The sequence below is a fragment of the Stegodyphus dumicola genome, chromosome 7 (genome assembly GCF_044657685.1).
Source record: "Stegodyphus dumicola isolate Sdum_Otavi_A_Nest chromosome 7, ASM4465768v1".
NCBI classification, from domain to species: Eukaryota; Metazoa; Arthropoda; class Arachnida; order Araneae; family Eresidae; genus Stegodyphus; species Stegodyphus dumicola.
The window spans coordinates 63,417,354-63,444,213 of NC_140774.1; the positions used below are offsets into that span (position 1 = coordinate 63,417,354).

The 26,860-nt window shown below is 32.4% G+C and overlaps 1 protein-coding gene and 1 long non-coding RNA gene across 2 annotated transcripts in view; one reads left to right on the plus strand and one right to left on the minus strand.

Moving 5' to 3' along the window:
- Positions 1 to 1,961: 1,961 nt before the first annotated feature.
- On the plus strand, positions 1,962 to 10,563 carry LOC118188297 (uncharacterized). The gene is made up of 3 exons (XR_015042064.1): positions 1,962 to 2,199; positions 2,280 to 2,367; positions 2,472 to 10,563. It is a non-coding gene; the product is annotated as an uncharacterized LOC118188297 (long non-coding RNA).
- Positions 10,564 to 10,988: 425 nt separating this feature from the next.
- Positions 10,989 to 26,860, minus strand: part of LOC118188299 (arrestin domain-containing protein 3-like) — a 65,708-nt gene continuing 49,836 nt past the window's right edge. Inside the window, exons 6-8 of the mRNA XM_035358713.2 lie at positions 24,362 to 24,560; positions 18,376 to 18,521; positions 10,989 to 16,065 (exon numbers count right to left, since the gene is read on the minus strand). Coding sequence (XP_035214604.1) covers positions 16,015 to 16,065; positions 18,376 to 18,521; positions 24,362 to 24,560 — 396 coding nt within the window. The 3' untranslated portion in view covers positions 10,989 to 16,014. The remainder of the gene's footprint in view (positions 16,066 to 18,375; positions 18,522 to 24,361; positions 24,561 to 26,860) is intronic.

The window sequence follows — 26,860 nt, forward strand, 5'->3', positions numbered from 1 at the left end:
ATGTCAAGATTTCTGCGCCTGGCTGTTCTCCACAGAGCACAAGGGCTTCACCGCTATGGCACATAACATGAAAGGGTAAGTTAAAAATACTTTAGTTTGCATGCTTTTTAAATACGACTATTTTTTCAATATTATTCCTACTTTTTTTGTTTCTTACAGGTTCGAAGGACAGTTCGTGATGGCCTGGCTCCTGGAGCAAGGTACAGCGCCGGAGGTGATCCCTAACGGGTCTATGATCATGAATGTAAGACATCCTAGTCTGAACATTCGGGTCATAGACTCGTTAAATTTTCTGCCGATGGCGTTGGCCAAGCTACCGGGATGCTTCGGTCTCACCGAGTTGAAAAAGGGTTACTTCCCGCATCTCTTTAACTCCCGAGAAAACCAGAGTTATGTCGGACCGCTGCCTGAGGCCCTGTACTACAGCCCGGATACATGAGTACTCCAGCCCGAAAAGCATTTCTATCCTGGTACGAAGCACACAAGGGGGACGTGTTTAACTTTCAAGCAGAGATGCTGGCCTATTGCAGGTATATTTTTCCCCTACTTTATTCTTATTTATTTAATATTTTGTTTTATCCATATATTTTATGTTTCGTATTTTTAACATTTTTCCTTTTAATAGATCGGACGTGGACATTCTTCGCCGTTGCTGCCTGGAGTTTCGAGCCCAGTTTTTGGATGTGGCGAATGTGGATCCATACCAGTAAGTCATTTTCTCATTTTCTTATGCAATAATAATCATATTTACAGTTCATTAAATCGTTCTTATTTTTGTCTTTTCAGATACGTGACCATCGCGTCAGCCTGTATGGCAACGTATCGGAGTGGCCACATTCAACCCGACACGATTGCCATGGTGCCTACACACGGCTACATCAACTCAACGAATTACAGCCCTGATTCGATCCGATGGTTGGACTTTGTTGCTGCTTCGGAAGGCCTACAGATTCAACATGCGTTGAACGGTTCCGGAGAGCACAGAGTCGCCGGAATCTCGGTAGACGAATTCTGCCAAGAAACACAAACCGTCTATCAGTTTCAGGTAAGAAAATATAACCATTCCTTTTCTATGTGATTCTTTTTAGTGATTTATATGTTAAAGACTATTAATATATATTTGTATTATTTTAGGGCTGTTTCTTTCACGGATGTAGTTCGTGCTACAATGGTGATATCATACATCCACTGAAAGGGGTTTCCATGGCAACGTTAAGAGAAAAGACAGAAGAGACGACAAGAAAGCTTCGTACCCAAGGTTTCCACGTCATCGAAATGTGGGAGCATGAATTTCAAAGAAAGAAGGAGGAAAATCCAGATCTCCAAGCTTTCCTGGATCAACACCATCTGAGGGATCGACTCAATCCTCGCGTGTCGTTTTTTGGAGGAAGGACCAATGCCCTCAAATTATTCTACGAGGGAGACGCAAAATATGTGGATTTTACTTCACTCTATCCATGGGTCCGTACTTTTTATTATTTCAAAAATGTTTACTTAAACTTTTCTAAATTTTCTGTATATTTTTATGATGTGTTTTTTCTGACTTTTTTTTGTTTTCATTCACAGGTGAACAAGTATTGCGTCTACCCTGTGGGACATCCAACAATCATCACGGAAAGCTTTGGAGATGTGGAAGATTATTTTGGAATTATCCAATGCCGAGTGATTCCTCCACGGAATCTGTATCTTCCGGTACTGCCCTATCGGTGCCAGAAGAAGCTGATGTTTCCCCTGTGTCGGACTTGCGCCCTTCTTGAACTGCAGACTCCGTGTACCCACACAGACGACGAGCGAGCTCTTGTCGGAACGTGGGTAACGGAGGAAGTCAAACGGGCGAAAAAGAAAGGTTACCGCATCACACATGTAAGTACTCAAAGATTAATTTAATCTTTATTTAGTTTCAGAGGTTACTTTTAAAAATTTTTTATAACTGACATTTATTTTTTATTTTCTAGATTTACGAAGTGTACCATTTCCAGGCATCGTCTACTTCTCTGTTTCGTTCCTACATTGATCTGTTTCTGAAGATCAAGCAGGAAGTAGCGGATGGCCTTCGGAGTGTGTGACGGAAGAAGCCAGACTGAAGTACATTAGCCAGTATGAAGAAAGAGAGGGCGTCAAATTGGAGGCCGAAAAAATATTGAAAAACCCTGTGCGTCGAGAAGTCGCCAAGTTTGCCCTGAACAGTTTCTGGGGCAGGTAAGATGATTTCTTTTGTACTTCATTTTTTATAAATATTTTTAATCCGTTGTGATTTATGATAGCTTTTTTTCCCTCAGATGGGATATGAACGTGAACAAAGCCCAACTGACCTATGTCCACACGGTGCCAGACTTCAATAAGATGTTGGCGGATTCTACTAAAAAAGTAAGTTTCCTTACCGATTTTATTAATCTGTAAACTCAATGTGTTTCAAACTGTTAACTTATGACTATTTTGAACTGTTATCTCCTGACTCTTCTATTTTTTAGATCAAAGATGTCTTTCTTCCCACGCCTGAGGTGGCTGCCATTTCCTGGGAATCTGCGAAGGAGTTTGTGCCACAGGATGCCTCTACCATCATTTTCCTAGCGACCTTCACAACAGCTTGGGCTCGTCTCAAGCCGTATAGTGAAATGGAGAAGTTTCGGAACAAAAGAAAAAAATTTTATAGAAGATTTTAACTTATCTTTGAGTTTTCGATGATTGGAACTCCGACATCCTCTTCTGGCAGAACTGCTCGTACGTTATAGGTTTCATCGACATCAGTCGTCTCCTTAGGGTCCTTCGAGTGTCGTCCACGTTGCTTTTTCTTTTTCGCCCTCTGCATGCTGGCCTCTTGGAGTGGTAGTCGTCGGGTTGCTGTCTTTTCCGTTTTATCCCTGGACGGCTGGTCTTGGCGTCCTCCGGTCTGGAATCATGCTTGAATTTCTTCTGTTGTTGGTGGTCTTTTCGTTCCTCCTGCTGTCTTTTCGCTCTCAGGAACGGCGGCCTTGTTTGCACCTGACTCTTTGGCCCTGGAAGCGTTCTCCTCGATGTAGAATTTCTACTGCGACACGTTGTAAGTGGTGTTTTCCTCTTTACCAAAGTTTCTTTACGCGGCGGCTTTGCTTTCTTGTATTTCTTAAATGCTGGAGTCTGACCGTTTTCATTTCTTCTTTTCGGTACCGTCGCATGACTTGTAGAAGGGCTAGGTTTCTCTTCAGTTCTCTGCTTCTTGGGTGGTGGAACGGTTGACGTTACTTCTGGACCTTCTACTTCTTTTACGCTTGAGTCCTGCAAGAAACTTTTAAGGATTTCAAAATCATTTTGATTATAATATTTTTTCACCTGGTCGGGACTTGCTTTACAGATTTCCCCTCTCTCGTTCTTAAGGTACAATACGACTCCCTTGATTTCCTAAATTACATAGGGGCCTTCAAATTTTGGAGCTAACTTTGCAGTAAAATTGTCTGGGGCACTTGATAAAGAAAATTTCCGCTTCAACACTTTATCCCCAACTTTAAAATCTGCTTCACGGCGTTTTCTATCATAATATAACTTTTGTCTATTTCTTGTCGTATCCGAGCTTTTAACCGCCTGGTCAATACGTGTTTGAACATCTTTCTGTTTAAATTCTTGCTCTCTTTGTTGCACAAGGAATAATTTATCTAATGGCGTAATTAACTTCCGTCCTAAAAATAATTTTGCTGGGGTTTTTCCCGTAGTATCGTGATTTTCCGTTCTTAAAGCATAAGCTAACTCATTTATGTAGCCATCCCAGTCCTTGTGATGTGTGCTAACATAACTTCGAATTATTTTTACAATGTTTTTATTAACTCTTTTTGCTATGTTTACCTGTGGTCTATACGGAACCGTTTTGATATGGCGTATGCCAAGTCCAGTGCATATGTTTTCAAATATTTGGCTAACGAATTGTTTACCTTTATCGCTAATGACTTTTATCGGTGCACAGTATTTTAAAATGTATCTGTGTAAGAATGCATCTGCGACTGTTTTGGCTGACGCGCGTTTAATTGTAACAATTTTGAAAAATGATCTACAATTACTAAAAGAAAAAGATTTTTATTGAACTCACTATGGGGGAAAGGACCAAGAAGATCTATGCCTAAAATTTCATTCGGAAATGTAGCGCGAATGCTATTTAAGTACCCGGCCGGGCTGTAATTAATATCATTTATTAACTGACATTGATTGCAGGACCTGACATACGCAGTTACTATTTTGTATAATTGCGGGAAATATACCGCCTCGCGTACCCTTTTTAAAGTCTTTCTGACCCCTAAATGACCCGCTGTTTTCGCGTCGTCTAATTCCTTCAAAATGCTTAATCGAAGCGAGGCTGGGATGACTGGTTTGTACTCGAGATTTTCGTTTGTTTTTCGTATAAAATAATAAATTATCTATTATTTCATAGTTTTCTGCTCTATTTCTTATCGCATCGATATCTGTGTGCTCAAAGCTTTCGGGGTCTTTCAAATATGCATAGATACTTCCAAATTCAGGATAAGCTTTCAATTGAGCAATAATTGTATCTCTAGAATCTAAAATTTTTGAAGTCAACACAGCGCTTTAAGTTCATTGCCTTCATCGCCCAGTTTTATACGAGAAAGTGCGTCAGCTACATTGTTTTCCTTACCCGGTTTATATTTGAGTATGAGATTATATTCTTGGAGTTTTAAAGCCCATCTTATTAACCTGGGCGTTAGGTTTTTCCCCGAGTAAAGTCTACCAACAGCCGCATGATCCGAAAAGACTGTTACTGGCGCTTTGCCGAAATAAACTCGAAATTTGTGTACAGCCATTAATACGGCTAATGTTTCTCTCTCTGTAGCTGTATAATTCCTTTGTGTATGATTCAACGTTTTACTAAAAAATGCCAAAGGATGGCCATTTTGCATAAGAACCGCACCCACAGCATAGTCCTACGCATCTGCTGCAATTTCCAGGTTTTCGTCCCCCTCCGGGAATTTCAAAACAGGGGCATTGATCAGCGCTTCTTTTAACCTTTCAAATGCGGTATTTGCTTCCGCTGTCCACGTGAATTTACTTTTCTTTCTTTCAATTACTAACAAGGGTTCAACAATATTAGCAAAATCTTTTATGAATGACCGATAATAAGAACATAACCCGAAAGTTTCTTGGCGGTGTTGGGCGGTGGGAAATTCTTGATGGCTTTTATTTTTGAATCTTGCGTTTCTATACCCTTTTGCGAAATTTTATAACAGAGATATTTAAGTTCTTTAGTCGCGAACTTGCATTTTGAGGCGTTAATTGTAAGACCAGCCTCTTTTAATAATTTAAAAACTTCTTCTAGATATTTAATATGTTGTTCCAACGTACTACTTGTTATAAACGCAGTTTTATGTGTGTCTTCGGGTCTCATAGCTATTTGATAGTAGCCAGACGTTAAGTCCATGTATCTTGTAGATTTAATCTTTCTAATAATTTCCTCTATAACCGGCAAAGGGTAAACTGGGAATTTAGTAATACTATTAAGTTTTCTGTAATCGATAGCAAACCTCCAAGCCCTTTTATCCGAAGGAGGAAACTCGGTCTTTTTCCTACATAGTACGACTGGACTCGCGTACTCACTATTTATGGTCGTTATTATTTTGTTCTTTAACATTTCCTGAATATGTTCTTCTATGATTTGTTCTTTCTGTTTATCATAGCGGTAAGGTTTAGTCCTACAGGGTTTGTCGTCGGCAGTTAACTGTATCTCATGCGTAACTATTTGACAACTACCAGGACGTTCTAAAAAAAACAAGTTTGAAAAAGTACTCACCACTTGCTGGATGGCTTGACTTTCATAGTCATTCAAATGGCTACGGTCAACTTGCGGTTGTTCCACTGGTTCCACCACCTTCCGATCCATCTCCAGCACGATAGAACTTTCCTGAAAATTGAGTTTGGCCCTCGCGGCCCTTAAAAACTCCATACCTAAAATAAGTAGATTTTGCAAGTTTTTTACTGCAAAAATTAATACTTTAAGGCTTTCGTTCTGAACTTGAATTTTTAAAGATAGTTTTCCAATACAATGACAAGTTTGTCCTTGCGCTGCTATGATTTCTGTGTTTTTATTTTTAAATAATCGAAACCTATTAAAGTTCTTCTTAAAAAAAATATCACTCATAAAATTACCTTCTGCTCCTGTATCGATGAGGGCTTCTACTGGTACATCGCCAACCAAGATTTGTATAAGTGGTAACTGTGAGTTCTTTACGATGACCGTATTTAAGTGTCTTCTTGAGGGTTTTTTCAAAACTTCCGGTGTCTGGACCCTCGCTTTCACAGGCTCCTCTACTCGTTTAAAGCTTTCCTTTCAACTTCTGCCTTCTGGGTACGCGAACGGTTGTTTTCAAATTTCCTTTTTGGGCCTTGACCTTCGAGCTTCGATGAGTTAGCTTGATAGCTCTTTCCCCCATAAGAGCGGTTTGCATTTCTGGTCTGCTCATTTGAAGATTGCCTTCGGATACTTTGAGAATACGATGCCCCTCTAGCTTTTTCCGTAATTCTGCGATTTGAAATTTTACCGCCAATTCGAAGAGCTCCTGCAATGTGCTTGGGTTTCTAATTTCGAAGTAGTCTTGAACAGCAGGTAACAATCTTGGTAAGATTATTTCAATAATCTCCGCGTCGGGTTTCTTCCCATACAGCATATCCGTCAGCTTAATTTTTCGCACAATAAAGTCCGTCAACTCTTCTATATTCCGTTGATAAAAACTATATAGTTCGGCTTCTAGCCTTGCTCGATCTTTCACTATGGGGAAGGCCTTTAATAACGACTTTTTGAACTTTTCAAATGTATATGTCTGGCCTCCGAATTCCCCTAATAAAAATTTGCCTATATTCTTCCACCATAGCGCAGCCTGTCCTCTTAGTGCAGATGTGGCGATGGCAACTTTTTGTCTTCAGGCACAGGGATTTTCTAGGCCTTCTAGAAATATCGCCACCGAATTTTTTCCGTCGAAATTGACGTTTGGCTTGATTGACGCTCTCATCGTCTGGACCAGGTATCCAAATCCTTCCAATTGGCTTGCCATTTCTTGTTGTTGTCCAGCAACTTTCATCCAATTTTCGGCCATTTCAGTTCGACAAGTGTTCGGGCGCCAATGTAATGTTGCGCGCTTCCAACCTGCACGCAACAATAGTGGTGACTGCTGAGAACTGGAAAGTAGACAGTCTTGAGAAGGGTTTAAATCCCTTTTTATTCAACTTCAGAAATTACAGATGCGTGCTCTTGATGCTCACAAACTACGCCGACCCGGCGGTAAAATAAAAATAAGAAATTAAAACAAGAATAATAACAAGTGACTAACTACGAGGCTCTCTAAACGTAACTAACCTCACCGCGTTCTAAGATACCACTGATAATTCAGCAAACGTCTGAATATTACGTTGAAAGATTAACAAACTGCCGAGGCAAGCACACAGGCCGAAACGCGTGGTTCTTCAATTTCTAACTAGCCACCTCCACGCTCGTAAAGCAAGAAAGCACACTTTCGAACTTGTTTCCCCTTCTATTTAACTCAGATTACTTCCGCTGACAATTTGAATCCTTGCGCGTTCTACTAAAATTTACATACTCTAGCATTGGCAATTCGAGGGGAAAGTAAGGCTTGACAGGAAAGATAGTTTAAACTTAAAATAAATATAAACCCTACAAAGTCATTGGTGATTGCAGATTTAGAAAACCAACAAAATGGCCAATTATTGATGATAGATTCCGAATATTATTAAAAGATTCTGAATATTATTAAAAATATTAGAAATAGAACCTGTTCAAAGAAACAAAAATATAATAGTACTCAAATAATATGATGTAATAACTGGAAAAACTTTAAAAAGGCACCAGATTAGACTGATAGGCTTGAAACACTTCTTAAAATTGAACTACTAATTAAACAAAAATCAAACTACAGTTGAATCTCACGCATGATGTTTGATGAAATAAAGAAACATTGGTCCAATCTTCATAGTTCAACATTAAGTTGGATCCTCAGATAACGCTGTGTGAATGAAATAATGGAACTTTTTTAGCCCAAAGGGCATCAGCCCAGAAGGGCTATTAATTTCGTTTTCGCATCTTGCATTGAAACCTTTAAATGTCAGTTTACTTTTCAAACTGTTGCCACCATATATTACAGACCTGTATTATATTTAAAGAAATTAAATAATGAAGAATCTGCATAAATGTATGTTTCTCGCATTAAGATAAAACGACGGTACTTAGAGGCATCAAATTTTGAACAACAGTATGTTTGATGCCCATTTTGTCACTTGATTTTGAAGACCAGCCATAAACCTGGAATGATTAAGTAGAGATACATAATTTTTGCATTTACAAAACAGACGTGAAATTGTCAGTATTGATGATTACATGTAAAATATTGTTTGTAAACTTTTTTTTAACAAAAATTAGTCAAAAGGAGGTATTTCAAGATGATTCTTTTAATTCTCTTATTATTGGAAATACCATTGGAATACCTCTAAAATACTTTTTTTTTTTTTTTTTTTTTTTTTTTTTTTTCAAATCTCTTTTATTAAATGAATTATTTAAAGAATCAGTATGTACACAGCACACACGCACAAAAAAATGGGACAGTTCTGTATCTCCCGCTCTACGGGCCGACTGACAAAATTCAAATTGCAATTTTCATGTTTTGAAAGCACGACTTAGTATATATATATTAGATTTATATGTAACATTGTTCTAATGTAGGTATTTTAACACAAAATCGGACTTTTTCTGAAATGACATGCCAACTTTTTTCCATATTTTGATTTTACAACTCAAATTATTCCAAAGTGCCACACTTTGTAAAAATCTCATCAGTAGTTTTTAAAAAATTAGCTCTCAAAATTTTAGTTCTCAAATATTTTTTAATATATCTTTTTTTATTAAACTTATTTGATTCTCCCTTTTACATTTCGAAATTTAGGTTCATCCCAAATAAAATTCGCCCATTTTTTATGATTTATTTTTAAAATTTGTATTTTTAAATAATTTTTATAATTGTTTGAAAAAAATTTTCAATTATAACCTATCAAATTTTAACCTCATCTTAAAGTTGATGTATTTCTAAACAAACCTGCAAAAAAATTAAGAGTTTTTATTCAAAATTTCCTAAGATATACACAAATTTACATTTTAATACAATTTTGAAATTTAGCTTAGAATTATGAGCGATTATAACGAAAATGTGGGTTACGCACTTTATTAAAATCATTTGAAAGTATGAATGGTGATCTTTTTCTCGGCTCGTATACAATGAAAATAGGTTGCTATAAATTAAAAATTTTTCCAAGTAAATTATTCTTGGTGCAAACTGAAAAAAATGCAAGAAAATAAATTTTTTAATTTCTCCGTTTCACACCAAATTTTACAAAATTTAATATTTAGGCATAATTTGAGTCGTAGAATCGAAATATGGAAAAAAAATTGGCATGTCATTTCAGATAAAGTCCGATTTTGTGTTAAAATAAATGCATTAGATATAGCATTAGTACAATGCTATATATAAATCTAACATACATACTAAGTTACGCTTTCCAGACATGTAAATTGCACCTTGAATTTTGTCAATCAGCCCAGCAGAATGGGAGATATGGAACTGTCGTCCGCCCCCCCCCCTATTTTTTTTAGTGCAGTGCACATATATACACATGTGCCTTGCATAGAGAAAAATGGCATAATATCCTGCCTCCAAAATTTCCACACACATAGTCCTTCATTCTAGTATGTAAACATAAAAGCCATTTTGAATTTGTCTTTTTTTAATTACTAATTTCATATTTTGTGCAAATTTAGTGACATTTTGATTAACAAACTCAATGATATATTTAAAAAAAATGCATTGCCACTTAGCAAAGTATAGGATAATTATGTTTCAGGTTTAATCAGAAAACTCAGAGATTTAGCAGAAATCCAATGTCACTACTCAAAGTAAAACATTGATATTGATGGTAGAATGTAATCTATTGCTTTTAGTTATTTCTTTCTTTCTTAGATGACAAACTATGGCAAAACAAACAGAAGGACCCTGGGTATTTGGTTTAATATGTTGAAATGATAAACTAGGAACACACTTTTTGACAACTGAAAGAAGAGATACCGCGGTGTTACTACCCATAATCAAGCGGGGAATAATATCTGACTCAATTATCATGAGTATCAAATAGCCTTCTCATAAGGGGTTGGCTGATAAGGATACTATCAAACCATAAACAAGTGAAAGATCTTTGTCCATCCTGAAACAATTCAGTCATGTTGGGTGATTCTGAAGCTAAAGATTCTACACTACACCGCAAATGTTCGCAGAAGTACGGTGGACATCCATTAATTCAATTATAATAATTCTACCATATAGCTTTCATATTTGAATGCACCATAAAAGGAAAAAGAAATGATTAAAACACCCAGTTTTAGAATTGCCATCTAAAAAATAAATAAATAAGTGGTGGTAGATTGCACACTACATCAATACTAAAATATACTTGTTTTTCATGTGCCAGTTTGTAATTTTCCTTTCAAATTTAATCTGACTGTAAATGAACAATAAATTATGTGATATAATTGCACTGTATCATCTGTATTATTACTAATTACTAGCTGGACTCGTGAAATTAAATTAGTCAAACTCAGTAAAATCATTACGTTATTTTTCTCTTAATAATAGCTATTTTAAGCAGCTGGACATGCAAACAACTAATTATTCCAAAAGACAAACTCCTTGACAGATACAGTCATTTTCTCAAACAATATCCTACAGGGGTCAGTTAAGACATTCGCATTCATGGCATAATGATTCTTAAAATAGTGATATTCTATCACAAAAACTTTGTAAAGGCAGCTATTCAGATTTTTCAAAGTCCCTTAAATAGCATGGATGGCTAAAAATGGCATAATAACCTGCCTCCAAAATTATATGTAAATTTCTAAAATTAAAGATCTCATACTTACACACTGAAAAACACAATTCAACGAAGAGAATATTGAGATCACAAAAATGTTAAATGTTTTTATTGTTCTTCAGGCATGGTGGCAAGGGAGCCAGTTATCATAACCCAGGGATTAAGCAGGTCTTGAGAAGGGATGGATATTTGCAAATGCATAGTCCTTTGCAGCATGGAGCATTAAATACAGTCGAATCAAAAATCCTCCTGAGTTGAAAAATAGTAAGAAAATGTTCTCCATGGGACGAAGCTTCCACTTTCTTGTGGGTGTAATTCGATCATCCCCTGTAGTGCACCCTGGGCAAAGTAAAAGAATGGCTAAATGATTAATGAGATGGAGCATTCCCATTGAATACATTATGTAATAAGTATCCAGCCATTGGAAACAGCAGCAACATAAACTTTCAATTATTTTTTTTTCATATTATTGCAATAACTCATTTGATTATAGTAGGTTCAATAAACAGTGATTTATTTTTCTTATTAATGAATCAATTTATTTTTCAAGTAAATGCAAAATTGTTTACTAATTATTTTTGTGAAATGTGCATTTTTTTAATGCAAAAATTACATATTCCTGCGCAATAAAACTAGGAATTTGTAACTTCTAATGCTCTTCCAAATAAATAATATGCAGTGACACCTTGAAAACTGGATTTTTATGTTATACTGAATCTCTAAATATTTTACATATAATTTTATGCAATATGTTAGAATTAGGTTTGCCCCATATGCATACAATGAAAATTTGCAACTTTAAAGAGAAATGTAATAAAAATTTAACACTAACACAAAAACAAATTTATTGTTTTTTTTTTAAACAACAATAGATGGATATATTATAAAAGTGAATTTTCATAGCATAATATTAAATAATAACAGTAGAGTTTCATTAAAGAGTCGTTTTAACAATTATTAACATTTAACACAAGTGTTATTATTATTTGGCACTAAAATACACTTTTTTTAATCATATAATATCACGCTTCATTTTGAGAAAAGCATGAATATTAAAAAAGCATAACAGAAAATACTCATAATAAATGACTAGCTTATGAACTTACATTAAGATAATTTTACTGAATATAACTATGTCACAGCAGTTATTTATTGAATTATATTTCTAAACTCTGATTAAAAACATGGTGAATACAATTTAATGAACTAATAATCAAACAGTATTCATAAGAAAGAAGAACATACACTAGATTATGTGCAGAACAATTAGACAAATTATTTTTTTAAAAAATGTACATAACATTTGAACACATGCTGAATAAAACTACAAGTAAATTCTCTTTGAAATTAAATTTTTTCAGAAATGCATAAATATTGCATAGTTGATTATTAAACTCTTTTTTCAATTAAAATTGAATATTTATCAAATAGCATTAAAATGAAGTCAACCTCACGATGGCACTAATGCAACATACAATTTTGAACATGGAAATTTCCCTATCTATGTAAAGAAGGGTGCTGACTAAAAATTTACATAATTTGCTTCATACCTCTGTACTAAATATAAAAATTGTTTCATCAAGGCAAATTTTATTACAGTTTGTGTTTTTTACATGTTTATAATTTTTGAAAAATTATAAACATGTAAAAGTGTAAAACTAAAGTTGTTAGTTTCATTATTTATTATATATAAAGTAAAACTAATATGGTGTGTGTGTATATATATATATATATATATATATATATATACCTATATACCTACATACATAATACATTAGACCATAAAATAATGTGAAACTAATACATACCCTTTCTCTTATTTTCATAATACTTAAAAGGTTAAGCGTGGAAAGTAGATTTTAAAAATTTACATATAAGGCAAAATGCACTAAATTTCAATATGATATATATTGCCTGCTTCTTTATCTTTTAAAGGGATTTAAGAAGGGTTAATATTCATAAAAGAATTATTTGAAATTTCAAATAAATAATGTATGCAGAACAATGAAAAATAACAGAAATAATGTGATTACTCAAGGGGGGGGGCAAAAAGGCAGAATGTAAATTTTACTTAGTATTTTTAACCAGATACTAGCATTGTTTTATTATCAAAATGAATTTTCTTGGGGAAAAAAAAAAAACAGTTCTGCAACTGAGCAGCTAACATGCAGCTGACAAAGAAACTTCTTTAAGAAATTATTAACTGCACTCACTGTTCGATAAAATTTCTTGAAATGTCTTAAATGATTCAATACATTAAAAAAAAATCCTGATTACACAATGATTCACATAAAAGTAAATGATGTAACAGAAAATGAATATGATTTTAAATTCCCCATCAGAAAGGAATACAGTATTATGAAAACTATAATATGTCATTTCCACACATTTGATTTAATACAAAAAGAAAACCAAAAACCAATCTGATAAATACAACAAAAGACTAGAACACACATAATATACAACTTTTAAAAAGTATTAATACTACAATTAAAAACAATATAGATAATTAAATTTAAGGCTATCAAGGGTGAAAAACATTTTAAAGAAAATACAACCAAAAAAGCTTTTTAACATACAAAGAGTAAACTAGATATAATATGAAAAATAAACACACAAGTAGCTTTAAAAATTAATCAAATTTACTTAATACTACAGATTACTATTTACAGTGTAAAAATATAAATGTAATATTCTGGCAGGAAGACTCTGATTTACAAGACACTGGCATTTTATACATTTTGAAGTTGATATGCAACACAACATGCAAATTTACATTAAATGATATGAACAACAGAAAGAATGCCATTTATAAATACTTATAAAAATATTCCCACTAAACATCAACATTTTTAATGACACATGAAACTGATAAAAAAGTGTATATCAACTGTAAAATTCTACATATGTTTATTTGCATATTGAATTATTTTAATGTTCAATCCTAAGTAAAGTTGTCAAAGAAATTTATTAGATCCAGGCTACAATTATCTCCCCGCCCCCCTTTTTTTTTTGAAGGTCTATTTTTTTTTTTTTTTTTTTCTATTGATTCTTTGGATCTGTTTTTGATTAATAATTATTTAAGACAATCAACTATTTTGATTTATTTCATTGAGTTTGATAAAATTTAATGTTTGCTATCTATATTTATAATAAATTTCTCTTAATTTTCAAACTAAAGTAATAAATTCTAGAACATATCAAATTAAAAATAAAATATTAATAATATCACATCACTTATGGATCCCATTTACATCTGCTGTTACAGTTTAAGAATATTTACATACTTTTACATAATATGCAAATTTGAAGTTATTAACTCTATAAACATCATCATTTTCAACCTTATATCTTCCTGAAGAAAGAGCATTAGAAGGTCACCATTATAATCCAAATGAAACAAGAATGTGCATTAGCATATGCAACCGTAATGTGAAAAGTACAGCCTCAAGAGCAAATCAAAAGAAATAAATTACAAAAGCAAAAAAACTGAATTATATTTACATTATAACTAACAGCCTAGGGAACACAGAAAATGACTATGTATAAGTAAACAAGACTGAAAAAATTTAGTTTTAAACATTACCAAAAAAAAAAAAAAGTAACATTTTAGCAATAACTCATTTTAATCATAATTCATAATTTTCAGAGCTGGCTTGATACTGTCAATAAAAAAAGAAATGAATAATGTTTCAGTAAAATGTTCACCCTCCAAGCTATGAAAAAGTTTAATGCAATGACAATACATCTTTTTCGTAAATTCCAAGAAAGGGATGACTTTATTTTTACCATTTCAAAAATAAAAATAATAATAATAATAATAAATAAATAAACAAGGGTAAAACTTTACCAATGTCAGTAATTCATTTTAATAACATTTCATTTTTTATAATTGGTCTGATGTTGTAAAATAATAACTAAATAATGGCTTAATGCTTCACTGTAAAATTGTTCATTTATGAAATAAAATTAATGCATTAGCAATATATAAAAGAATGAAATCCCACTGAATTTACATGTAACAGTTATTTTAAAATTTGCATGTCACCTTTCTAATCTTCAGTAATGTCAAAAGTATTTGGATTATGAAAGGATATTTGCCTCTAACTTCTAATAAAATGTATAAATCTGTGATAGCAGAGCAAACTATTAACTAAAACAATACCAGAATTAATACGAAGTGTCTTTCAGAGGTTAATGCTCTAAGCATTAAAAACATAAGCAATCTATAGAAATGTTTAAAGACCAAAAGGATCAGATGTATTTAAATTTTCACATAAATTATGAACCTTAAAATAAACATCTATACAAATCAAATATGAGGGTGCTACCACTTTTTTATAAGGTATTCATAATTGTTTCACAATGTAATAGAATCTATATTATAAGACATATATTATTTCACAGTAAAACAAAAACTTTTTATATTATAAGAACAAATTATTTTACAATTAAAAATGCATCATTATTATTGTTATTTCACTTGTTTTGGTTCAAATACTGTCGTTTGAAGAGACCATAGCAAACCACATAATTTTTTATAGTTATATGTGCTGCATAATAAATAACACAACATAAAGCCAGATAATGAAATAAATTGCTCTTGTAAATATAAAGTATTTCAGACAATACTTAATGTAATATTTAATTTCAAACACTATTTCTGCAATGTTCAACCACATGAATTAAAACTACGTAATGATTTTCAAACACAGCACTTAAAGCAAACAAAACAAGTTATTAAAAGATTTCTATTTTAAAAATAGGACTCACAAAAATGAGCTATTATAACTTATGATGTTTAAAAATCAGATGCAGAATACTAAAAGAATAAAAAACAATACTGAACTTGGAAAATTTATGCTATTTTTCTATTTAAAATATACATCACCAATATAAGACTTCATTCATGTTTTTAAAAAGAAACATCACGGATGTTACAAATGCTAAACCTGAAGCTTCACAAAAAATCAAAGCATCCATCAGATCTGCATAGAAATCACTGGCATTGACAAACTCAAAGCTAATTACTTTCCAACTTTCTGAAGTGAAATAGGCTCTCACTATTGATTAGACTTATAATCTTGAATAAACAATGCATAAATACTCTTCAAAATTTCATCTGATTTCACTACCATAACTGTAAGCTTCTTCAAGATGAGGATCCACCTATCAGAAAGAAAGGACAATTAAAATTTCATAGAATTTCTGAAAACGAATTTCAGGACATTCATATATCTAACAAAATAAGGATTACAGAAATAATTCATATGAAGTTGCAATTCATGGCCAAAAGTTCTTTAGCCCACATATTTTTAAATTGCAAATAATTAGACTCAGCAAGGCTGCAGAATCACAGGCTGCCAACTTCTCATAATGGTATGCTTTATATGCTTTGTAATATTTAAGTCAATAATAATATGGTTATTATCAAACAGAGGGCTCTACATTTGTGAGCTTCTGGATAAAGGCCATAATATCCATATGTTATGATGATAGTAATATTGTGCAGTTGTGGCATAAACATCAGCTCTATTTAAGTATAATAGAGGTAATGATATATTTAATTCACAAAATTAACATAAAAACATGCTGAGAAATAAACAATAAATACATGACATATCCCCAAAAAGATAAAAAAAAAAAATAAGAAGATGAAATTTTTGAATGTCACTTTGTGAATGGAACATACTCAAAAATACCATGAGATTTTTGCCAGCCATTTATTACCCAGCCCACAATAAATATAGGGTAAAATTTAGAGCCTTTGTTTGTTTATTTAAGATTATTTGTCCCTTGATCAGGCAGTCAATTCAGATTAAATAAAGGAACTGTTAAAAAAAATTGCTGTTCTTTTGTTATTGCTAATTATACAAACTTTCAACCACTATCCCCCTCCAAAGTACTTCCCTCTACTGCCAATAAACTGTTGCTACTATTTCTTCCACTTTTAATGCCAGCTAGAAAAAGCTTCTTCCGTTGCTATGGAGTACACTTACCGCATTTTCCTTAAGTGGACTGGAAACAATGTCTTTCAAAATTGTCTTATGTTTGGAAAAAGAAAAAAATCAGCTGCAACCAGTCCAGAGGCTAGTGAGGGAAAATGAAAATGTGACTTTTTCAAATAATTGCTAGCACGAAGCGATGCATGAGCTGCAATATTGTTCTGATGCAACATGCACAAATGATTGATCTCTCAATCATGTTAGAATTCCCTGATACAGTTCCTTCTTTACTCTTTGACCATGTGGTACAAATTCATAGTGCACTCTGCACATGTTGGTCATGTGTTGATATAAGCCTCCGGAGTAATGGTGCCACAAGGGTGATAGGTCACAATGCACTACTCCTTCTAGAAATATTTTTAAAAGTTACTAATTAAATTCTGAAAATGTAATGTATAGGTTAGTTATAATTTTTTTTTACGTAACTAATTAAATGTAAAGTAAGAATTAGATAATCAGTGAATTTAATCAGAAAGCTGGTGAGTTGGAGTGCAAGTTACCAAGAACCAGTCTTGGTATAATACTAAAAAATACTAATACAGAACAAAATTCACAAAATCCATAACCAGAAATACAGAAGTAAGATGCACAGAATTAATGAAAAACAGTGATTATTAAAAATGATCCTCTTGCTGAGAATAGACATAGGTCTTTTACTTATTTTTAACACTATTAAAGTCATAAATATAAATATTGATTGCTGGATTTAATAAGCTGTGCTGCCTCACATGGAAATTCTTTGCAAGGCGATAGTAATAAGTTCTAATTTGAAAAATATTTAATTCTTTGAGGAGACTGTTAAATATATACCACGGGGCAATTGTAATTTGGCATAAAATACAATTTTGTGCAGTTTGTAGTTTTCTGCTGCTGGTCTTACATGAATAGGCCCAGATTGGGCAGGCATAACAAATATTGATACAGAAGATTGTTCAGTCCTTGGACTTTCGGCTCCTAAAATATGAAGCTACATGTTTGCGCGGTGGCTAAAGCATGCAGTCTGCAACCATAGGTGCTCTTTTTTTTTAACAGTCCTCATATACATCCACTAGAAATAATTTTTGACTAAAATGTTAGGGATGCAACATGAGGATCTCTATTTCTCATACCATTGAAATAAAGAGTAAGTCCAGAATGATATATAAAAACTACGTTTTAGGAAAACTGTGTATATTTACTGTGTGTTTACATTTGTATATTTTTGTCACATGTATATTTCTTCATATGTACTTTGAATGGCCATAATTGTTTTAGAATTTAATAATCCACTTGTTCTGGCAAGCCTCAGATAAAATTCTAGACAGTTTTAGAACAAGGCAAATATTTTTTCTAATAAATAAATATATAAAAGAGAAATTTTTAGTATGCCTACTCTCTTACTCATAAAATTGATTAAAGACATATATTGCAAATGAAAAAATATACACTGAGGCAATTTCTGCTGAAACAATTTTGCACAAAAACATGTACTTACCTCAGAATAGGCTGGTGGCGGTTGATATTGATAACTGTGAACATACGCATACATGGGAGTAAAACGTGTATCTCCTATGATATTGTCGTCATCATCATCAGCAATATCTACAGATCCTTCAACACATTCTGCATATGTAGGAGGCGCTACAGGATAAAAACAAAATCTCTGCACTTTTAATTTATTTTGAAATACATGTATCGTAACTAATAAGCAAGACGGTTTAATATATTTATGCTAAAAACAAAGCAAAATACTTTACTTTTTTTACCCACCTTCAACAAAATGCTTTATTTTTAGAAAATAAAAAATGAATTAAAAACGGATTTTTAAATAAACATAAAAAATGTATTACACATACACATGCATATGTATGAATGAGAAAATATCCTTTCAAACTGAAGTATGATGTTTTCTGCACTAAACTATTTGGATGGACTTTTATCTATTAGAAAATAAAATGCCTATCTTTACAATGACAAATATCTAACATTTGAAGCAAATTTTGAAAATATGACTTAGAGGTAGTTTATGATGGCATCATTAATCAACAAATGATTTAAATATTATATTTAATTATAATCTATGAGTATGTGAAGGGAGTATAAGATGAGAATGTGAAAGGATTTCATGATAAATTTCAGCTTTTCAACATTGAACCTCATAAAAGATAGACTGCAAAAATTAAACTTTTTCTTCTTAAGAGAAACAGTTACTCTGTTTCCTGATTTAAGATAATGGCTGTCCAACAGATAGCCTTCAGTATGTCAGCTTTAGCAAAATTTCCCAGGTTCTAATCATGGCAAATGAGCTGCCTGCATGGGCAGCTTTGTGGTTTTCCCCGTGAAAGCCGGTTTCTGATAGACGGTTTTCCACAAAGGATTCTTTCTCTTACACTAATAGCTCTAATAAAGCACTTTGCAGTAATCCAATCTTCTGCAAAATTAGCAGCTACATTGAAATTTTGGAAACAATCCCTTCTGTCAGTTTCAAAGTTGTAAAAAAGTTACCTACAGCAACTTATTTTATTTAACAACTGAAAAGAAATCAATACATGTTTGTTAATCTGCATGCTGTTATTGGCCCAGAAAGCACACAATGATTATCATTGCTCACAAAAATAAAATGAAGTCAAGACTTTTTCTTTGCCATAAGCACTTTTTATAGCTGAAAGTCTTCAGATTTTTAATGAAATATAAAACTAGAATGATTTTTTCTATCATGAAATCTTGCAAACCTTACTCAAAAGCTTTTTTTTAAACTTTTTATTTCTTGATAAAAAATGCGTTCTTACTCTCAAGTTACTCACAGCTCTCTCAAATAAAACTGAAAAAATATATCAAATCATAGTTGTAAATTGATTTGTTGTTGATGGTGATGTTATTGTCACATGATTTTTGTTAATGAAATACACTAACAGGAAAACTGAAATCAGTTGAAAAAGATTCAAGAACATATAAATAATGATTTGGATACATGGTCTCAGAAAAGATAATAAAGAACTGTTTTAAAAATGCCACTTTTTAATAAATGATTAAATAAAGAAACTTAAATAATTAAAAACATTTCCAATAACATGAATAGTGTGAAATATAATGCCTGGATAAATACTGATGAAAACAACTTAAGTTGCCAGCATTACTGATGAATAAAGATACCTGCTTGCCGCTTTCTTAAATAAATTTTGAGAAACACTATAAATATGAATGGTCTATTAATGGACTTTGCATAATGGGTCCAGATACTCCTATATTAATGACATTTTTCCTTATTAAAATAGTGCAAAATTAATTACTTCTAATCATATTAAAGTCCACTGAAAGTTTGAAAAATATTTTCCCATTGTTTAAATTATCAAAAACGTCATGGGCGGACATGATCAGATTAAACAACACCTACTGTCTAAACAAGGTTCTCTTTGTGGCTGCATGCTGGCGTTTCCAAAGTAGTACATTTAAAAGTAATTCATGGCAAAAAATTTAAGTCTGAAATTGACTTCTTTTTTTGAGAGGTGATTTTTTCTTTAATCATAAATCAAAAATATCTTGTATCAGCATTAATAGGCAACACTATCATCCCACAGATGAAGGCTTTTTTGCACACATAAATTCAGTTGCTTTCAAGCAATTATAGCATATGGTGTATTAATTTAATTTTACTGGATGCTTATAAAATGTCTACTTAAAAAAATACCTTCATCTACTAATATAGAGGTCAGAATTCAAGATATATTGATATGATTTGATATGATTTAAATCAAATTCCTCGTCATTATAATTCGCTTCCGATAGTAAAGAAAGTGACACAGAGGTTATTGAAAACGAAAAAATTTCGATTGACAAATTAGTCAGTATTCTCGACACGGCAATTATAGGACTTGAACAGCGGAACTTTGTAACTGAACAAGAAATTATGTCTGTTTATAGAATTAAAGAGAAAGTATTATCACATAAAACGAAGCAACTTAAACAACTTACATTGAAAGAAATGTTTAATAAAATAAACAAATTTTTTTTTTTTTTTTTTTTTTTTTTTTTGTAAATTTTGATATCCTTTAGATCATAATTGTTCTTTATTTCATAAATTACAGTTTCATATTTTTAATTTTATAATTTCTGCATGCCATCTTACCAGATTTAAACTGATGATCTATAATCCGGAAAAATCGATAATCCGGAATCGCCGAAGTCCCGACGAGTCCGGATTAACAACTTTTGACTGTATAAGTAGTAGCAGTTACATAGCCTTGTACGTAGTTAAGGTATATGACCTAAATTGTAGTAAATTAAATAAATAAAAAGTTACCTCAAAATTGTTCTTTGTTTAGCTGACTAAAACAAAGAATATAAAGACTTTCCGCCAAAACAGAAGTTACACAAGAAAATCTAGTAAAAATTCTAAAAGAACCTATCTTTAAAGAAAATAAAATTCTGTTAAATGTATTTTAAAATACATATATTCATGAAAGATGAAAATACAATTAAATCCGGTTAATTGAACAACCGCATAATCGGACCAGCCGCTTTTTCAGACCGAATCCTACAGAGCCAAAACAAATCTTATGTACATAAGCCTAATATCAGATGGTTTGCGGCATATGGGAGGATCTGTAGCTGCACTCCTCAGGAGAATGCTTTATCAAAGGTCAGGAATTCCTTAAAGTGTATGACAAGAGCAAAACCAGTGGGAGACGAACACGTACACCATTTTCTTTGACCTTTCTTAAAACAGAGCCACCAGTAGCCAACAGTTATTGGCCCTACTGCATCTCCGATTTTCGGGGAAATGAACAATAGAGTGTCCGGCTCCACCTGAAAGGAATTCCCGCCTGTCATTCATGATTAAAGTTTACATGAGAAAGCTATCATTTCACCACACTTTTGGGATGATTTTAGTGCCAAAGCTTTGAATGGCAAGCATTTTATCTCCCTCTTGACCTCAGCATCTTGGTCCCAAAACACCAAGGTTTCTTCAGACCACTTTAGTCAGTGAACTGTGAGCGTGTCCTGTCTCCCTTGTCAAAATGCCACAACGGGACTTGACGTTAGCTGAAGAAATTAGTTTCCTGGATGAGATCAAACAACAACCACGAAACACTGGTCAGCGTCGGTTGGTGGAAATTACCAGATTGGCAAAGACTACAATTTTGCGCTTGATAAAACAAGAGAATGAGCTGCGAGAATAATGGGCGCAATGTGAAGGATGAGGAGGAACTTCCAAAAAACGGAAGAGTGAAGGCAAGGATCCAGACGTTGATGAGGCCCTTAATGAATAGTTCGCCATTATTACTGGACGAGCTGTGCGAGTAAGCATCCCAATGTTAAAATGCAAAGCAGAAGAACTCGCTAAAAAGCTGGGCCACAATGACTTTTAACTACTGTGACTTAAATTGTCGCATAACTACTGCGAGCAGTCTCTCAGACCACTTCTGCTATAAACAAAATAAGATATAGTTTTATTTTTCTTATTTGAATAAATGTTATTTAATTTCATATATTTACCATTTTTATGAAGATGTAAAGCAATTTTCATACTTAAATCAGTTCATTAAAATAAAATATTTACTATGCATAATAATTCCTTCATTTAATTTTCTTTGTTTACATATCTGAATGGAAGAAGTAAATTTTAAAATTCAAGTTTTTTATTTTACATTAAAATTTGGGATAAGAATGCTTTAATAAGAATATAGAAAATTAATTTTTATTTAAAAAATTATAAGCTGCATTTTATACATACTTTTCTACTGCATTGTAGACACACTGTTTATTTGCATGCTATACATTTGCAATCTGTTTTCCTTTTTTTGCTCGGTGGACAAATATAGCATGTTCCATTTTTATCTAATTTATCATATTCGATCACACTGTTTCTTTCATCATTTATTCCGAAAACTTTTCTTATTGTAAATTTGAGTTCTTTAGGTAAAAATGATGAAGTTATCCTCCATTTTACATGAAACTGCACCAACTGAATTGCTAATGAATTCATGAATTCTTTTCGTTTCATTTTCGGAGCTAATGGATAAGATTGAAATAACACAAAGGCATTTATTGCACAGATATCCAAGATCCTGAAGAATACTGCATAGGCCAACGTCAGGTTCGACGAACATTTGAATAGTTCGAACATTTCTTGTCAAATTCGTCCACACCACCTTTGGTCAAGTTATAAATTGCTATGATTCCAGGTTTTCCTGAAGATGGACAAGAATTTTCAAAAGAATGGTGCATCAATGATATTAAGATAACAGCTTTTCTTTCTTTTGAAACATATGAAATAAGCATCATGTCTTATGTAAAACCATACAGAAACTACTCCCCCCCCTTTTTTTTTTTGACTTATTGGCTTGAAATTCCTTAGGATCTCTTTTCAGAGTTCCCACAAAGAGAACGTGTGATCACATTGGATAAGTTCTTCAAATGTTGACTGGAACTTGGTAAGAACTTGTTTTTATTGTGCTTTGCATGCTGAGTATCGTGGAGATCATTTCTTAGGATTTGTTTCTAAATTAATATTCTCAATGAAAAACTTTCGACTGTAGTTCTTGTTTTTACATGTATGTTCACCATACGTGTGTACCACACAATAAAGGTCATAATTATGTTTTAGTACATGATTTACATGTACATTTACTGTTTGCTACATATAGCACGTCCAGTGGCGTAGCGAGGAGGGGCAAGGGTGTGTATGATACACCAGGCGCAAATCGTCTCCAAACAAGATTTTCATCATATCACTGTGTTTTTTGGGGGGGCACCAAAAAGATATTTTATCCTGGGTGCCAATTATGCTCGCTACTCTATTGGAACACGTCTCGTCTTACAACACGTCTTACTCTACTGGAGCACGTCTCGTCTTACAACATAGGACATGTTCGTGTAATCGAGCCAGCCAGATATTAGAACCAAAACAATCGCTTCCAATGTGGTCCGATTAACCGGAATCGACTGTATATTCAAAATCTTTAATCGACTAGATTCCTCTTTTACACAATCAACTGCAATCCAGATGATTTTAGCCTTCTCCAGAAAAAGTGATGAATACAGATGTTCTAAGAACTACTGATCATATTCAGAGCTGGTAATATGCAGGTGATCATTATGGACACGGTTTAGTTTATTTCATAATCAGCTTAACTGCACATAATCCTCTAACAAACAATCTCCTTTAATGCTCCCGATATACTTGATGCTAATATTTATCCCCACTCCCAATAGATTAAAATTATTCTCCCCCCCCCCAATTCAAAGAATTTTCTTTAAATTTTTGGTATTTTAACTTAGTCTAATTTTACTCACTTTGCAACTTTTAAAACTTTAGGCATTTTCTTGCCCAAGATTTTAATGTAACAATGTGCTAAGTTAATACAATGTAATGATTTCAATATAGTATACACAGGAAGTAAACATACATTAATACAACTTTCAAACATATATTTGTTAAAAGAAAAAAGTGGTGGAAAAGAAAAGAAAAAGAAGCATACGCTCAGCAGGAACAACAGGTAGATCAATATCACTATATGGTGGTGCTGGTGGATAAAACATCTGATTATCACTTGTGTCCCTAATATTTTCCAAAACAGGGGTCACATGACGATAACTAATTGGACGCAATGGTACAGTTCCAATAAGGACTGGAAGATCCATGCTTAAGTTGTAAGCTCCAGGAATTTGCAATGATATCTGCAAAATTAAAATAATATTAAAAACATCACTCTAAAATAAAACAAAAAACAAGACAATCAGACATATTTTATGAAAAAACTTAATTACTATCTTATTTAATGATTTTTACCCCTATCTTTATCATCAGATGATTTAAAAACTTCTGATTTATAGTAATAACATAAAATGTATATACAGACAAAAGAATGTTGTTGAAATGAATATCTCTTTTGAATACAGTTATATTAGTGCATCTGTTTATATGCACCTTCTAAATGTCCTATGTTCTAATTTAAGGCTTCCAATTAGAAACTTTTACGTAATTTACCAAATAATATGGAATACCATAATCTACACTACGTAATATGGAAATAAATATAAATAATTAAAAATACATAAATGAAAATTACTCCATTAATTAATTTAATAACCTATTAAATTTTTATTTAAATTTCTTTAAATTTTACAAACAAAAACAAAAGTGGTCATTAAAAAGGTTGTTTTTATGAGTTGTTCAGCCATATGCATTATGAATTTTACATAGCATGGGCAAAAAATAGTCATTAATGGACCATGCTTCTGCAAGGTAACATGGAAGCATTTGTGGTGTAGTACCCCACATGTATATAAGAACCTTTAGCTTCAAAATCCCTCAGCATAGCTCAATTGTTTTGAGTCTTCATACTGCCTGAAGGAATGAGAAAGTGCTTTTGATGGTTAATAGTTTAATGATCATATCATGATCTAGCCAGAACCTTATAAAATCTTTATCTTTAAAAAAATTATGATCTTTGTCACTGATCATAATTGAGTAAGGTATTAACTTTCTACTAGACTATCACTAAATCAGCATTAACCAACAACAATCAGAAATTCAACAAATGAACTATTTTAATACACAGTAGACTCCTGATCACTTCACAGATCTGACAACATTTTAAACACAGGAAAAAAGAATAACTCATATAATATTCAGCTGCAAATACTATAAGCAATTTATACGTTACCATAATTTTCTTACTAAGCAATTTTAAACAGTTTAATTTGGAGAAAACGTTCATGTGGTCATTTAAATTACACCAAATTCAAAACAAGAATATACTTTGAAATAGAAAGAACAATGTTTTTGTTTTTAGCCCCCTACCTGCCACACAATTTTGACAAAATTTGTTCAAAAATCATCGAATTTTTGTATAGATTTTTTAATGCTTTTAAATAGATTCATATAAATAAAACTATATTTTTCCTTAAATTTAACAGTTTTTTAAAAATATAAAAGTTTTTATTAACTTACCTTATATTTGGTATTCTCTGCATACCCAAGCAAAACAGAAAAGTTTCAATTGAGGCATTTAAGAAATATGTTGTGTAATTTTTGGAGAGAAAAAAAGTTATGTACGCTTTAAATAAGACAGTATTATCTGCAAATTATGATGCGTTTATTCAACATCAATTATACCTATAATATTTTTTCAAAAATTTAATAATTTTTCTGGGTGTGATAAAGTTTGAAACATAGTATGCAGAGTCCTACATTACAGTCTATACAATAATGCCTTGTTTCTCTCCTAATTAATTTAAACTTTATATTCTCTGGCAGGGTTTCTTTTTTTCTCTGTAGGTGGTATAAGTTACAAAAAGTGGCATTCAAATAAATAACTTGCTAATGCTTCATTCATTGGACAACCTCGTCTTGAAATATAAATAGAAGTGTGATATTTATCAGTTAGTTCATCCACTAATTCCAGTTTAATTTTAAATGTGATTTTTTTCTCACCTTCTTTTTTATAAACTTGAAAAGCTGAAAACAGCTTGGTCTAAAGGGTGAAAGAATATTTTTTCCCCATCATTTCTGGATACTTAACAACTAGAAAGGTACTGATCTACAAGGTCCACACCTCCGATTGTTTTATTGTAGTCAATTAGGACCTTTGCTTTTGTTTTCAGTTTTTACTTTTTGTCACTACCTCAACAGTTTCAGACTCAAGAAAAGATGATAACTTTGACACTTCCTTCTTATCTTTCCATTTCAAAGTGAGGATTTTTCCACGTCTGAATGATATAACTTCGTCAGATTTTAACTCTCTATTTTGCAATGCTAAAGGTAAATCCTTTCTGTTTTGTTTAACACTTCCAACCACATCTGTCTGATAAGTCAAAAGGATATCACATAATGATGAAGCATAATAATTATCTAAGGGGATGTAGTAGCCTTGTTTCAAAAATGGCATTTTTATTTAAGTCATAACAACTTGTGAAGGTACCAAAAAGAGAACAGATTTTAGGACGAAATAAAGTACCTTTCACAGTATATGTAA